Raw genomic sequence first — 15,330 nt, 5'->3', positions numbered from 1 at the left:
CTCATGCTACGCTGGTCCCGATTCTTGGCAGTTTGCCCAAAATAGTAAGGTATATCGTGAATTTGACCTTTTTTTTACGGTCTCTTCCTGGAGAGGTTTTTACTTACTACAGAATATATGTGCACAATGATATACATAATATATATGTGTTTACCGGGTTGTTGAAATGGGATCTGTTAAAAGCGGAGAAATCAACTACTTGGCACCTGTAGGTTGCCTTTTGGTGGTGAAGTTTTTTTTTATCTCTTGTCAAGAGGCCGTAATAAAATACCTGGAAACATTTAGGATGTAGATATAAAATGGTTTTCCTACTCTCCCTTTTTCTCTGAAATTAAAGTATCACTCCGACTATATTTTACATATATTTTATCAAAATTTTCTTGTTTCTTTTCTATTTGTCATCTTTTCTTTAATGAATAGTATTAAGGTAAAAATTTAAAATTACACACTGAATTATCCGGATTTTTTTCAAATTGTGCACTGCCTGAGATATAAATTGTTCTCAAAATTAATGGTACCAAACAAATTAATTCTGAAGTTTATAATAATATTATAGCTGCATTTGAAATGAAATAAATCCATGTTTGTGAGATAATAATTTCATAAGTAAAATTTTTACATGTTTTTAAACTGCTCTTAAACATGAGGGCATAAATGTACAGATGACCTGGTCAGCTAATTAACAGGTTTCCAAGACAGGTGTCACTAGTTAATCTACCTGGCAATTATCAGCAGCAGGTATATCAAGTAGCTATTGTTCTCCTGCCAAAGTTTTCAAGTAGGTGTGAATATACATTAAATCAAACATTTTTGACCCCATATCCCATACTCCCGGACACATAAAGATCTATATCTTAAAATAAAAAAATCCAACATGTTCACTACAACATTTTTCATGCAAAGATTAATATCTTGTAATGTGAAGCAATAAAACTATTTGAGGGATTATCATCAAGAAAGGTTTAACAAATATTGGGCCTTGGGATATAATAATAATCTGTAGCTTGTCTTTTTTATTGGATTATCAAAGTGATCCGCCCACATGAAAGAGAAAGGGTCATCCCTTTCTTTTTATCTCTTTCTAATCAATGCTTACATCATTACGAATAAGCTGACTTCAAAAGAGATAAATTCTTTTTCGTATTTACACTTCTTCCTGTTCTTATATAAACTATAGGACCTATCATAACACCAAGCGTAGAATTAAAATCAAATTATGTCACGTCTGTCAATGAAACCGCGGCCTCATCAAAGGCTAATTAAATTAGCTTCAACACCTTGTGTCAACATACGCAACGCGGACCGTTAACAAGGTCGAGTCGTCTGGTCCGTAATTTTACGGTACAAACATAAATCCACTGTCTCATATAAATTGACCTATCTAGTTTGTATAAACCTCCTGTTTAACCATTTGCTAAATGCTTGAAAAATCTTAACATGTCGAAATGAGTCAGACGGCAAGTGCAAACACATGCATGTACGCATTGTGTTTACAATCAGGTAAAAAACGTCGACGAAAACTTTATAAAGTTTGCCAATATTTAGCTATACACGGAAATGACTTTTTATATACATTTCTTTACAGCACCATGTTAAAAAACTGCAAAATGACAGGGTTTTGTTGTAGTATTCGTAAGTTTTCCCTGGGTGTGACGTCACTACTGTTTACTCACCTGTGATTAGGCCGTGTCGCTTGTCGGTTTACCTGCATATATACCCTTATTTCTAATAATCAAGAATAGTGAAATAAAGTAAAACATACCTAATAAAGTCAAATAGTCCTCTTCGAACAAGTAAAAAGTTTAAAATATTCACACAGGTATAAAATCCAAACACAGGTAAAAATCCACGGGGAAAAACACAAGCGGCACTATCACGTCGCCATATTCTTGTCAATAGTAGCGGAGTGATTCACTGCCATTGACACGATAGAAAGAAGTGCCCAATTAACAATAGGTGAAACGGCTTGTCAATCCGCCAGGTATAAAAAATATAGTTCCAAAATGAAGAAAGCCGTATGCGTGGAAAATGATCCATATCAATGACATCTTTAGTTTAAATGTTCTGTTAATTGCATGTTGTTTTATTTTATTCATTATATTTATGGACATTAATGACAATAAAAAAAATAATTTTTTTTTATCAAATGATATATGAAAAATTAAACAATTTATAGAAAAAATAGCAAATTACATGTAGAAACTAAACTTCACATGAAATTAATTCATGTTTAAAATCATGCAATCAAATTTTACGATTGATAAATGAAATAACATAATTACATGTATATTAATTAAGATTACAAAATGTTGGGACAAAAAAAAGAGAAAAAAATTTGAGACTATTTAGAGACACTTTGAGAGGTGCAATGAGTTGTATTTATATGAAAAAATCGGGATCTGAAGAGTTTTTAGAGGATGTTTCCATCCATAGATGTCACAAAACACCATAATCGTTTTTATATGACGTACATGTGTTTTCAAGTTATAAACTGTCAGATCTGATAAGGAACGTACAACTGAATCCTATCGTCATCAAAATAACTACATGCAAATCAAGGGACCTATATACAACTGTACGACCCTGCTTTTTTTTTTTTTAAAATAATGTACATGTCATTTTTTGAACCGTTTTTTTGTACAAATATACATCTACGAGTACATTTAAGACAAATTAAATATTGAGTAATTTATTCAATTACAGTTCTATCAAACATTATCTTAAAAATATAAAAATTACTACAGGCATATCTTCCTGGGTGACATTTCCAATTAACGCTACGCGAGAAACTCATGACACATAAATTACGGCAGCCACTCTACGGGAGGTAACTCTACCATTGACTAATAGAATTCACGTAATTAGTATTGATTAGACTCATTGCAACAGAATCAAATGATAAAAGAGAAAAAAAGAAGATAAATCAAATACAATATTAATTCATTCTCTCTTTATTTTCTCCTTAAGGCGATTTAATAATGCACAACATATCTACAATTATAGTGTAATTTACATGTACTGTAACACATAACGTTAGTGAAAATAGTTATATACAAAATAAAGAAGTAATTAAAACATGTAAAAATGTCTGTGCATAATGGGGCAGATCCTACTGAAATAGGCTAATACACAGCAGTGTCTCTCACAAACGGATAATACACAGCAGTGTCTCTTACAAAGAGGCCTTAGACTATACTGTATAGTTCAAGCATATTTATGCTATACAAAGAGCGACAACTCTTATTTCATGTATTTTCCTTTGTACATTAAATCATGATGCGATACAAGAGAGGCTCGTGAATACCATGAATACCAAGGCATTCAAAATACGAAAGTGTCTTTTTTTATAGTTACCATATTCATATCGATGCTTTTTTTCTTCGTTTTAAAAAATAATATATATCGAATAAACATAATCTTCACTGGTCATGGTCATACCCAACAATAACAAAAGTATTATATTTTGGAAAAGGCGGGATTTTTACCTCCAAAATATAAATATGTGGAGAAAATATGAGAAATATCAAAACGCATTGAGGGTAGGTAATTGTTGATAGACCGTGTGCCTTTGCAATTGATATTAAAAATTTATTGTCGGTACTATTACTGTATGTATGGTATATGATTTTTTCTTGTTGTACATGTACCCGGTACTGTACAACAGCCCGGCTAGCTCAGTCGGTAGAGCACGAGACTCTTAATCTCGGGGTCGTGGGTTCGAGCCCCACGTTGGGCGATTTCTTTTTCTATTTATTGAATCACCCCCCCCCCCCCAACACACATATAAATGCATACATATATGTATTTGGATACAAACTTTTCTGATTAAAAAAATATATGTAAATCAACATGCATTTATTAAGAAATGAAATATTCATATTCATATACAAGTTCATTCATATAAAAATATTTATACATGTACATACTGCCAACATTTTCATAAGACTAACGAAAGTAAATTCAACGTTTAATATATGTTAGATTAAATAAAATCTTAATTTATCAGCTGACATAAGTTTCGAAATAATTATTATGAAAAAAAAATGAAAATTAAAAAATAAGGTTCTCTGGTCAAGTTTGATTTAATTTAGCAACAACAATATCAAAGCTGCATAATTTAGGAATATCGATCATTCTGGAGCGCTCTCTAATGTTCATATGGGATGCTTACCGAGGCTGTCAATTTACAAAAATCTTACATATAAAATGCTATTCAAGGACCCCAGTGTTTTGCGTTGTATGAATGGAACAAAATATTCATTTGTTCAAAATTTCTATCTGCTATAACAAATTCCAACTCAATATTTGTTTTTCAAATTTTTAGGCAAAGCGTTTAAAAAAATTTATCAATCAAAAAAAAAGCCAAAGAAAAAAAAATGAAAACCATACCCAGTCGATAAAAAAACCAAGCACTTCTATCTGAATTTCAGTCGAACGATTTTTTATGTTTTAATCGTAACGTTAACTTCTTTTGCCTTCCCGACAAAAAGGAAAACAACTTCATATTCATGGATAATTAAGGAGGCGTCCATGGTAACCCCGTTTTTTTGTTTTTGTTTTTTTTTTCACATACTATGATACAATCATGCATATAAACATAAGACAATTGGAATTTAAAGACTACATTGAATTCATAAAATATTCAATGAATTCAACTTGAAATATACCCCCAAAAATCTGACTAGCCGTTTTAGCCAGATAAATAATTATATTGATGAGAATCGACTCCAGTTTGCATAATCAACATCTAACATCCGGGGTTTGCGCTTGTGAAAACGATGATAGCCTAGCCGCGTACACTTACTTGACCTCCACGCCTTCATCGCTCCCCTGTGGAATGTATGCTACAGACGACACCATTCTATCTGTTCTAGGCCGCGAACTCATGATGACCCAGTTGTAACATCCCTTCCCAAGACCTCTCACTCTCTTTCCACAAAAACTGCATCTTTCGCTTCTAAAAAAAAATTGTAACATTCAGCCATGTTGCTTTGACTCTTTTCATGCGTCACCGTGTGATATATTCCTTCTTTTCTTATCCTTCTTCTCAATAACCACATATGTCCATACCGTATTACAATTCAGTTTAGATCAATTCTTGGATTTTTTTTTTTACCGCGCTTTGGGAAAATAAACCACATGTTCATGCACTTGACCGTATACTACCAATTTTTTCCTATTTTTAAATTAGAAAAGAGAGAGGGGGTAGTGCACGGTCCAGTCCACAAGCAATTCTAAAAATATCATCAGGAACAACTATACTTGTACATCAGGAACAACTATACTTGTACCCCATTTTCTCCTTATCCATTGCATGATACCTTTTCCCGAGAATCCTCCATTGCCGACTTTCACCCATTATTCAAATCTTGTTGAGATTCAGCTTGCCCAGCTTGCAAAAGAATGTTTCAAGTCCAGAATTTAACCTCAATGCAAGGCAAGGAGGTGACTGGTGTATAAGAATTTCGGTGGGGTTGCCTTCGATTTTCTAGAAATTCGGCCCAAACTTCGTTCATTCGCAATCAAAATGAAACTCAGGACACCAAGAGATGTTGTCCACTTCCAATTTCCTGCACGAACATCCATCTACTAGTTAACAATCATCAAACATAAATCTGTCTCTGTACATGAGTAAAACTCTCATTAATCCAGCTGGTGTAACAATTACAGATTTTGCGGCCATTTTTCGCTTAAAACCCTTGAGATGCTTGATGATAACACTGCGCAGAATGTAGCACGCGGTCGTGAAACTATCTGATGAGCTTTAAAGCTGGTCAAGACCTTCGGGTGGCATGAATTACATAACCGTTAAACGGCCAAAGTTATACTAGCCATGCCGAATCTGTGTGTGAAGATCACACTTTTGTGATGGGATCCGACGATGAAGAGACAGATAAACGACACTTTGCCAAAATTTTCATGTGGTACATGTACCCGGTACTTTTACCGATAAAACTTGATAATAGATTCAGATCTGTGGTTCTTCGGAAAAATTCAGGTAAACAGAGCTATATGTTTATTTGCAGCTAACCCATTTAATTACATTCTATTCACAATAGAAACACCCATAGATAAAATTACGTCAAGAGTTATTGTTTGCACTATATATAAATAAGCATATAACTATTTCTAACTCAATGTGCACTCATAGTATCTGGTGCCTTTTCCTTAATTTCGATTGTGCACTCTACATTGAAGTCAAAGTAGGGAGTTTGTGCGCGAACGGAATGATGGGAAGGGTATCAGACTATGATATGTACCGCAACGATCGTCTAATAAAAGTATATCACTTTGAATATGTAAAGCGTGACAGGGTGTCCCCATTCCATGTACTCGCCATTCAACTCAGCCAATTATTTTTTCTGCACAGCATATAGTCCGAAATATCTGACATTTTTCTGACTTTAAAAAAGCCAGGAAGACGTCAGATATTTCGGACTAAACAGCCCGATGGGTTACATATGTATGTACATGGAGGACTAACAATATCTAAAAATAAAAACTCATTAAATGATCAAATTTGTATCAATGATACCCATCTCAAAATATTATATAGCTCATATCTATATAAAATACATGTTTGTTTAATGTAATTTTTTTCGGAATTGAGATATAAATTAGTCAGAAATATGCCATAAAAGGGTAGTTCTATGTAAAGATGGAGTATTTAAAGACCTGGAGGTACATGTATACAGCAGTGGCGGATTTAGAAGGGGATGGGCCTCTCAAAATATCTTAAATCACCTTAAAAAAACCCTGGGAAGCCCCCCCCCCCCCCCCCCCCCGCACACACACTTTCAACAAATCCAAATCCACTGTATACTTTGGGATGGGGATAGAGGAAATGTCCCACGCCATAAAAAAGAAACAGGTAAACCTAAGTCGGGACAGAATGTGAAGCTTCACCATACTGTAAATTGCTCCTGCCCGTATCTGCGCCCATAGTGTTTAATTTATGAGAGAGAGAGAGAGAGAGAGAGAGAGAGAGAGAGAGAGCAACATAATTTTCCATTCACTTTATTGGATACGTACATAAGTATCAAAATTCATATACATTGTGTCATCCAGAGGTTCACATAAAAGCAAACATGTTTAAATATTCAACACTGTTTAAAAATATATCCATTTTCCTCATTCAATTGGAAAAATATAAAACTATATGTATATTTCTAAAATTTGAACAAACATGTACATACGAAAGGATATCCATAATTTAAAGAGCATACTACATGAACATATTTAAAAAAAATAAAAAAATAAATCACTACCTATATATCTATACATGTACATTGGTCTCTAATGAAAAATAATGGAACACATGGTCTTATCTGCAAACAACTAAAAGTATTCATATATCGCAAACGGCGTTGTAAAAGTCAGTAAAAAATATAAGATTGTGCCACAACAGTTTGCTTCAAGAAACGTACATGTACAAAAAGTTGGATGTCATCTTGCACGCAGAATTTACTTTGCAAAATTGGTCTTCCACATAACAAGAATTTTCAACGTCATTTCTTATGTACAGATTCTTGAATATACATTAAAATTGTAAAGTTAGACAGAGTGAACGATAAAACTGATTTGTAGATGGATTTCGGGTATCTCAGGCTCGCGTAAAGTCTCGTTACCGTGAGATTTTATAGTTTTGTAGAATAGTCGCCATTAGTGATCGTGTAGCCGTTTTGAACTTTCTTTTCAGACAAGTTGATGTCGGAGACATCGAGGGCTGGGTTGTGTACTCCATCATGTCGTAACTTCTCTTCTTGATGTTTTATAAAAGTAGCTATGAACTCCTCCTGAAAAATGAAGTCATACATACATATTTGGTTTATTTACCTCTCTCTCTCTCTCTCTCTCTCTCTCTCTCTCTCTCTCTCTCTCTCTCCATTACTTACATCGCCGTGCCTGACACCACATCGCGCTTTACAACGAAAAGACTCCGGTAAAAACGGCATGAATACATCAAAGAAGGGACAGATAACTCGAGGGTCCAACTCGCGCATTTTTTTATGGCCTCCTAAAATAACAATCACAACAAAATATTACAAAACAGGTTTAACTATTTCAAGATTCTTTCATAAATTTTATACATGTATATATATGTTTTCGTTGCAGTCTAAAAGACCGAATGCACATTTCATATATATATATTAATAAATTACTAAAACCATCACAATTCTTGAGCTCATTACGTGTGATGGAATGAAGCAAACATTTAGAACTGCTCTCATTTGTTTCTTTTAATTAACAATTAACACGATCAGATGATATTTAAACTATCGGCTCATACAAATTTCAAAACCCTGGCACGCACCTGTTATGAGACTTACAATGGTACCAACGAAAAGCACAGTTATGACAGCTAGAGCGGTATACCAAATGTAGGACATCCGGTACAGAAGAAAATAGTCCCTAAAGATAGAAAAATATAATGCGTGGGTAAGATTTGTAAAATGTAAAATATCCAGTGGCTGGCGTAGAAACAATAGACTAGTGATGAAAAAGTTCTTTAAACATATGCTACTTAATTCATTATATACTTTTTTTAATGGACAGAGAGATTGTATTACGTATACATTCAATGGCAAAAAAAAAGCGATTACAGAAGACTGCAAAAATATAAACGAACGTTTAACTTAAATTATATAGCTACATTGTTAATGTATTCAATTTTTTAGAGATATCGAAAAAAATACTAGCAATGGACTATACTATGATATAGATCTTTTTTATTTATGACGCTTGATTGCAAATACATGTAACCTATACATATCTTAAGAACATTCGTACGTTCTTTACCCTAAACTTAATATATCAGTCAGACTTGGCCAATTCTTTAGGTTCAAAATTGAAACTGATATTTTTTATCATGAGAAAAACGTATTCAAAACATTTCTATGACATATGAGATCAGCATACTTTGGCGGTGCCGCCGTCGCAGGGGTGGTGCTGGCGAGAACAGCGGCTGTAGTAGGGGCGGCGGTGGTGGCCAGTTGCTTCAGGGCGTTGATGGCCGTCATGTTACACCCAGCAGTGGTCAGCGGAGACTTGGGGGTGATAACCACGCTGTTGATTGACGTGCCCAGTCCGATCCAGGCGACGAAGGCCAGCGCAGTGATGAGACCAATGTTTCCTCCCTTTCATAATATACACGTATATACATATTATATATCTGTATACTATAAGTATATATATGACACCCCACCCACCCCCCCCCCCCCTAAAAAAAGGATAAAAATTGCCATTATATCCCCTCTCAGACCCCCTTTCTTTGGATGGTTGTACTTTTTTGAGAAAATACACAAATAATTTGCAAAAATGTTAAATGAGACACTGTTTTGTAAGACGCATGTTTATTTTTGTTTAATGTTTAACTGTTTTATAGTGAAGAACATAATTATTATAATGAGAAAAATACTGGCAAATTGTGAACCAAAGGTACTTTTGACAAAATATTAAACAAATACATGTAATACACTTTTAATAAAAATTGTCATTATTCGATGGTGCTCTTTCTACGTTTTAACTTCACATGCATTAAATTCTTTTCACATGCCCTTTGTAATAAAGAAAAAAAATGATATTCATAAAAAAACCTCAGTACCCATTTGTTTCCCCAGGGGCACAGCATGCCAAAAGTAAATAGCCCCAACAGCGGTCCTCCAAGAATGCCAAACAAAACGTAAGCGAGCTGTGAAAATAAATCAAAATAAATATAAAGAAGTGAAATAAAAACTTTTTAAATTCTTTTTACACTTGATCAAGAACAAAACAAAAGGATGACACTGCGAGCCCTTTATCAGGACAGAGACAACAGAGATAGAAGATACCTGTAAAATTGCGCCCAGCTCAGAGACAAAATATGCCATCGCCAAACAAATTAATCCGCAGCCAACCACTGTAAAAAGAAATACATGTTAATTAAGGAGACGGAGCGGTCAACACATAGTCCATTAGATCTTCCTTGAATTTTTAGATAAGATTTATTAATCTTTATAAACCATATATCATTCAGCAAAGAAAAAATTCATAATTTTTTAACTTTATAATTTAACTATTTTCGTATTATCTTTAAAAATATCTCTTCTTTTAAAGGAGATCAATACAATCTAAAAAAGGGCCACGACCATCCAGCACCCTTAAACAAAAGTACATGTACATGTTAGGTAAATTATTGAGTAAAAACAAGCAATAAAACAAAAAGAAAGTTCATAAGCAAATGCAGAGAATATAAGAAAAAATCTGGTACATGTTTACTTTAGGTTATATTCCAATATATATTTAGGTCTTTATGCATATGCATTTGATTCTGACTGGTAATTTTTATATTAATGAAATCTTAATGAATTTATTAGTAGTCAAAGCTCAGAAAACCAGACTGAAATTTGAAATCATTTTTATTACGCGTAAATCAAGATTAATTTATAAATTGCCTTTTTGGCATTTGAAATGTTTCCCTTTAAGATAAAGGCTGAAACCCTCTGAACTTGCCTGTTACTTTGGAGAAGAGTGTTGCAGCATAACCCGAGATTTTCTTGCAGCAGTAAGGTTTGACGAAGTCTTCTAACAAAACAGCCGCCACAGCATTCAAACCAGAAGAAATAGTACTGTGTCAAACAAAAACGAAAAAAAAATTAACATTTAAAAAAAAGAAAGAGAACATTTAAAAATACCTTAAAAAGTTGTGCATGCAATGTATTATATTAAGATGGCTGAATGGTCGTTGCCATTTTTTTAATTTTATTAATCTCCTTTAAAAGGAGAGCTCTTTTAAAAACAAATATGAAATCTAAACATTTTGAAAGTTTTCTTTGGTATTATTTTGATAATTGAAAAGAACACACTACATGTCGCATTTTAAACCATCAAATGCTCCTTTGTTTAATATCGTTTTTAAAACATTCGAAACATACATTAGACTCTTTACTATTTCACAAAAGTACTTAATTCCACAATTTTACAGTTTAAATAATTTGTATCAAATCGCAAAAAATACAATATCACGGACGCCAAACTCATAACAATGTCATAAACATTGTAGTTCAAAACTGTCAAATATTTGTCATGTTGTAGATTTTGAATTTACTGGGTGGGTGTAAATACAAAACCTACAACACGACAACAATTTTGTATTTACACACACTTAATAAATTTAAAATTTACCACATGACATATCAATAAAAGGAAGGTTTTTAAATTCACGAGGGGAATTTCTTGCGAATTTTTGCGGATGATTAAGTCCTCGCGTTAAACAATAAGGAATCCGTAGTACGTTGTATTTAGACATATTTGCATTTTTAAATGCCGTGTGGGCGTGTCTTACCTTAGACTGCCGCTGAATACACAGGAGAGAACCAGCCCAGGCAGTCCATTTAGGTGCCCCAGCAGGTCCATCGTAAAAAGGGGGATCAACTACATGTGTAAAAGATAAATATCCATGTAAAATAAATGCATTTAAATAAAAACTTAATGTACTAATCTAGTATTAAGCATCAGAGGTACATGGATGGTAATAAAATAATTTTTTTATATCCATTATAAATATACATTTTATATAATTATATGAACTTTTTTCTTAAGGGGATGAGTGATTGCGTTTAACTCAATTTTAGATGTTATTAAATATTTCGTTTAGTTTAAGGTTGTTTTCACGAAGATGGTTTTCAAACTTATTAAATATTCGGTAAAATCCCAAACATACTTGATCAGTTTTGCTGATAATCTTCAAACTGACAGGATCACACGTGGAATAGAACGCATACATAACAACACCAACAGTGCACACAAGGGAAAGAATGATCAACATGCCAGGGAAATTCAGCCAGATTGCCCTAATACAGAATCAATGAAAATTCAAAAGCCATTAAAATTATATGATTTGAGAGAGAGAGAGAGAGAGAGAGAGAGAGAGAGAGAGAGAGAGAGAGAGAGAGAGAGAGAAGGGGTGAAGGGAGATATGAATGAATAATCTGTATAACAATTATCCAAGACAAGGAAAAAAGAGAGAGTGTACATGTATCTGGGTAGAAAGATGTGTCAGAGAGAGAGAGAGAGAGAGAGAGAGAGAGAGAGAGAGAGAGAGAGAGAGAGAGAGAGAGAGAGAGAGAGAGAGAGAGAGAGAGATGACTTACGTTCTGGCGTGTTTTATGGACGGTACGGAGATGGCCCGTTGTACCTGAGCCTGGTTGATGCCGTAGATTGCCATCCAGAAGAACCCTCCGCCGATGACCACATTCCAGGTTGTGTGACGAACCGACGGGTCTGGGTCAAATCTACAGTACAAAACATGTTCTCTCTAATCTATTGACCAGTTGTATGCACTCTTTCTTAAGGCGGCTGGATGGTCAAGAAGGTTTGTTTAGCTATAAAATATTATTAATATTTAATAAAGAAAAGATCCATTTATAATAACTTTCAAATCTGAGCATTTTCCTATATTTTTATATAGATTTTCTTCTAAAGGAAATCAATACAGTCTAAAAATGGCCACGAACATAGAGTTCTCTTAACAGTTTCGCGGGTTTTTCAGATTTAATTTTAACAGTTTCGCGGGTTTTTTAGTTTTAATTAGCTAAGCTTTGATTTAAGGTCGGAAAAATAAAGGGCGAATTACATGTACATGTAGATTACAAAATTTTTTTTAAAGAAAGCGGATTTTTCATTAAAAGAATGAGTTTATGAGGGAGACTGGGCGAATCATAAACTGCCCTTCAGATTTGCCTAACTTTTTTGATCTAATAGTTTGGACTATTAACTAGTACTAGTATTTAGTAAAAGAAAAAATTCAAGCATTTTGGCTTATTATACATTTGAACAGTTTCCCGTTGTCTTTACACAGAGTTCCTCGTAATTATAGCTAGCCTGAAATTGATCACTAGCATCCAGCTCTTTTTAGTGGGTGGACTAACATGTCCGACTATCTACAGCATGACAAAATTTTTATCAGTTCCGAGAATTTAAGAAATATGCTAAACGAATATATATAATACATTTACAGATTACACCAGGATAAAGAATTCAAATTATCACACCACGTCATGATACCTGTCACAATTGACAAACTCGTGTTGATAAATGAATTCTTTCCAAGAATTGTACATTTTAATAGACTGATAAATTAATAGATTTACATGTCTATGTATTGATTAATATATCACATTAAAATGCAAAATGGTTTAGCTATTAAAATTGAAAGTGGGAGGGGGGGGTTAGACCTTTTCAACGATCTTGACACTCCCCCTCTCCCCCCCCCCCCCCCGGGTTCCTACGCATAAACAGAAATACTATAGAAACACTGAATTTGTACTAACTAAAAAATGGGCTAAATGTACTGACTCAAAGAAAAGGATTCTCTGATTCTTGTTAGCAATGTCCCACGCCACATCGAGGCCGCCGAGTTTCAGACTTCCGGAAATCAGCAACGCAAGCATTCCCGCGAACATGACCAGCATCTGAAACGAATCTGTCCAAACGACAGCTTTCATCCCTCCCTATAAAAATACAGTCAATTTTAAAGTTGCATTGTTTACTAAGATTTTACATATATATGTTTGAAACAATTCTTTTCGATATACGAATTCTGATATTTTGAACGCAGTAGCAAAACTCACCAGAGTAGTATAGAAAATACAGACGAGACCGACGGCAACTACGGAACCCCATAACGACAACCCCGTCACTGAAAATGGACAACACTACTTGTAATTCCATTGTTATTGTGTACTATCCTAAACGATGAAAGTATATAAACTTGGGTTCTTGACTATCTTATTTTTACTTACCAGCATTGAGAGCCAGGGAGGGCCCATACAAAACAACAGCCATATACAGTATCTGAAGTATAAATGAATTTCTCAGCTTTTTTCTTGTTTACGAAATGGCTATGAAGGATCAAATTGCTAAAGAATGATCATAAATTATGTTGACTGCTTTCACTGAAATTATCACATTATGAGGAACGTATACCTAGCCATCTGCATTTCATCTAGGCGTTAACATTTTTGGAGAAGGTGAAATGCTTTAGTTTAATCTTTAAAAGCTGCATGTTATGCAATGAAGACTTCATATTTCCCCCATACCTGATACGGTAAAATTAAACAATTACCAACAGGTATATTTTTAAAATACTTTTAAGACGTCGTAAATGAAATTGTTCCCGCAAATGTGGACCAGGTTTTATATGTCAGTACTTACCATCCATGTTAGGTAGATGATGGATCCAAGCACACGGCACGTGTGACCGAAACGAAGTTCTATATACTGTCAAAAAAAAAATCAGCATGTTTCAATACTCGTTTTTTTTGTGTAAATTGTATATTACAAAAATCCAAATTAAGAATTTGTCAACATTTTTTATTACAAGAGTCCCCCCCCCCCCACCTCCCATCCCCGAGAACAAAAAATACGAATATGGGAACTTAAAGTTAATTAGTTACTAAAATAATAAAGTTACTAAAATAATAAATAATATTTTTATAGCTAATCTGTCATTCAATCATACAGATCGAGTATTTGAAGACAAGACGCCAACATATAGGTAGGACACCCTTTACTTCCTTGTATGAGGTTAGAATAACAATGCGTGACGTAAACTGATGCATAATTTTGAATGCTAAGGAAAATGTATCAGATTACTTTCTTCGTTAGATCATAAGATGTCAAAAAAAAAAAATATGTCAAATTAAGAATAGAAAGAATGTGCAAGATTGTGACAATAAAAATCAGCACGTGTGTCTTATACTAGATAGATCCAGTTAAAACAGAATAAAATCAGTTTCATTCACATCCAAGACACAAGGTGTCGGTTCAAATCGTTAGCGACTTCGTAATAAAAGTATAAAAAATCATTTAAATCAAATTTTAAAGCTTAAATAACTTCAATTTTTTATTGAATGATAGTCCAAAATATCGTATACAATGTTTAAGGTAGATTTGACGCATGGGTACAGTATAATTAGTTTGTCCATTTAGTTTCCTTAATCGAAGTTGGCGATCATGAGTTCTTATTTTATACATTTATGATTCTTTCAAATATCAATATAAGAATGTAAACTATGATTAAATTAGAAAATGTTTTTATATCAAATTTCCAAAGGGGGGGGGGGGGCTGGCTCCCCAGGTGAGGAATAGTAGAAGGCCTCTGCGGAGGTTTTTCCTCGAAAAAAAAATTCTGCATGTTTTAAAATATTTACAAATTTAAAAAACTGGCGATAAAGTTTCTACATGCCAATTGTCATCGTTTGTCATTTATATGCATCAACATTTATGAACTACGTACAGTATTTGCGATTTAACGTGTAAAAACGATACTTGATTGTTTTTACAGTAGTT

At 33.8% G+C, this 15,330-nt stretch overlaps 2 protein-coding genes and 1 non-coding gene across 9 annotated transcripts in view; 1 reads left to right on the top strand and 2 right to left on the bottom strand.

Annotated features, from left to right (window-relative positions):
* The window catches only part of LOC128165021 (inactive ubiquitin carboxyl-terminal hydrolase 53-like), a 33,688-nt gene extending 31,773 nt beyond the window's left edge, over window positions 1-1,915 (bottom strand). For all 7 annotated transcript variants that reach the window (XM_052829203.1, XM_052829204.1, XM_052829205.1 and 4 more), the window contains exon 1: window positions 1,763-1,915. The gene's annotated coding sequence lies outside the window, so the exon portion shown is untranslated. The remainder of the gene's footprint in view (window positions 1-1,762) is intronic.
* A 1,748-nt stretch (window positions 1,916-3,663) lies between these two features.
* On the top strand, window positions 3,664-3,736 carry Trnak-cuu (transfer RNA lysine (anticodon CUU)). Its single transcript has one exon. It is a non-coding gene; the product is annotated as a tRNA-Lys (tRNA).
* Window positions 3,737-7,001: 3,265 nt separating this feature from the next.
* The window catches only part of LOC128166898 (sodium-coupled monocarboxylate transporter 1-like), a 24,731-nt gene continuing 16,402 nt past the window's right edge, over window positions 7,002-15,330 (bottom strand). The window contains exons 3-16 of the mRNA XM_052832351.1: window positions 14,194-14,259; window positions 13,782-13,833; window positions 13,611-13,678; window positions 13,336-13,490; window positions 12,132-12,272; window positions 11,702-11,831; window positions 11,324-11,412; window positions 10,492-10,607; window positions 9,831-9,898; window positions 9,605-9,691; window positions 8,920-9,137; window positions 8,315-8,412; window positions 7,896-8,017; window positions 7,002-7,796 (exon numbers count right to left, since the gene is read on the bottom strand). Of these exons, the coding sequence (XP_052688311.1) occupies window positions 7,638-7,796; window positions 7,896-8,017; window positions 8,315-8,412; window positions 8,920-9,137; window positions 9,605-9,691; window positions 9,831-9,898; window positions 10,492-10,607; window positions 11,324-11,412; window positions 11,702-11,831; window positions 12,132-12,272; window positions 13,336-13,490; window positions 13,611-13,678; window positions 13,782-13,833; window positions 14,194-14,259 (1,569 nt within the window). The 3' untranslated portion in view covers window positions 7,002-7,637. The remainder of the gene's footprint in view (window positions 7,797-7,895; window positions 8,018-8,314; window positions 8,413-8,919; window positions 9,138-9,604; window positions 9,692-9,830; window positions 9,899-10,491; window positions 10,608-11,323; window positions 11,413-11,701; window positions 11,832-12,131; window positions 12,273-13,335; window positions 13,491-13,610; window positions 13,679-13,781; window positions 13,834-14,193; window positions 14,260-15,330) is intronic.

Source organism: Crassostrea angulata, chromosome 10, assembly GCF_025612915.1.
Source record: "Crassostrea angulata isolate pt1a10 chromosome 10, ASM2561291v2, whole genome shotgun sequence".
In the NCBI taxonomy this organism is placed as follows: Eukaryota; Metazoa; Mollusca; class Bivalvia; order Ostreida; family Ostreidae; genus Magallana; species Magallana angulata.
The sequence above is the reverse complement of the archived record's forward strand: the minus strand, read 5'-3'. Positions and strand labels throughout refer to the sequence as shown.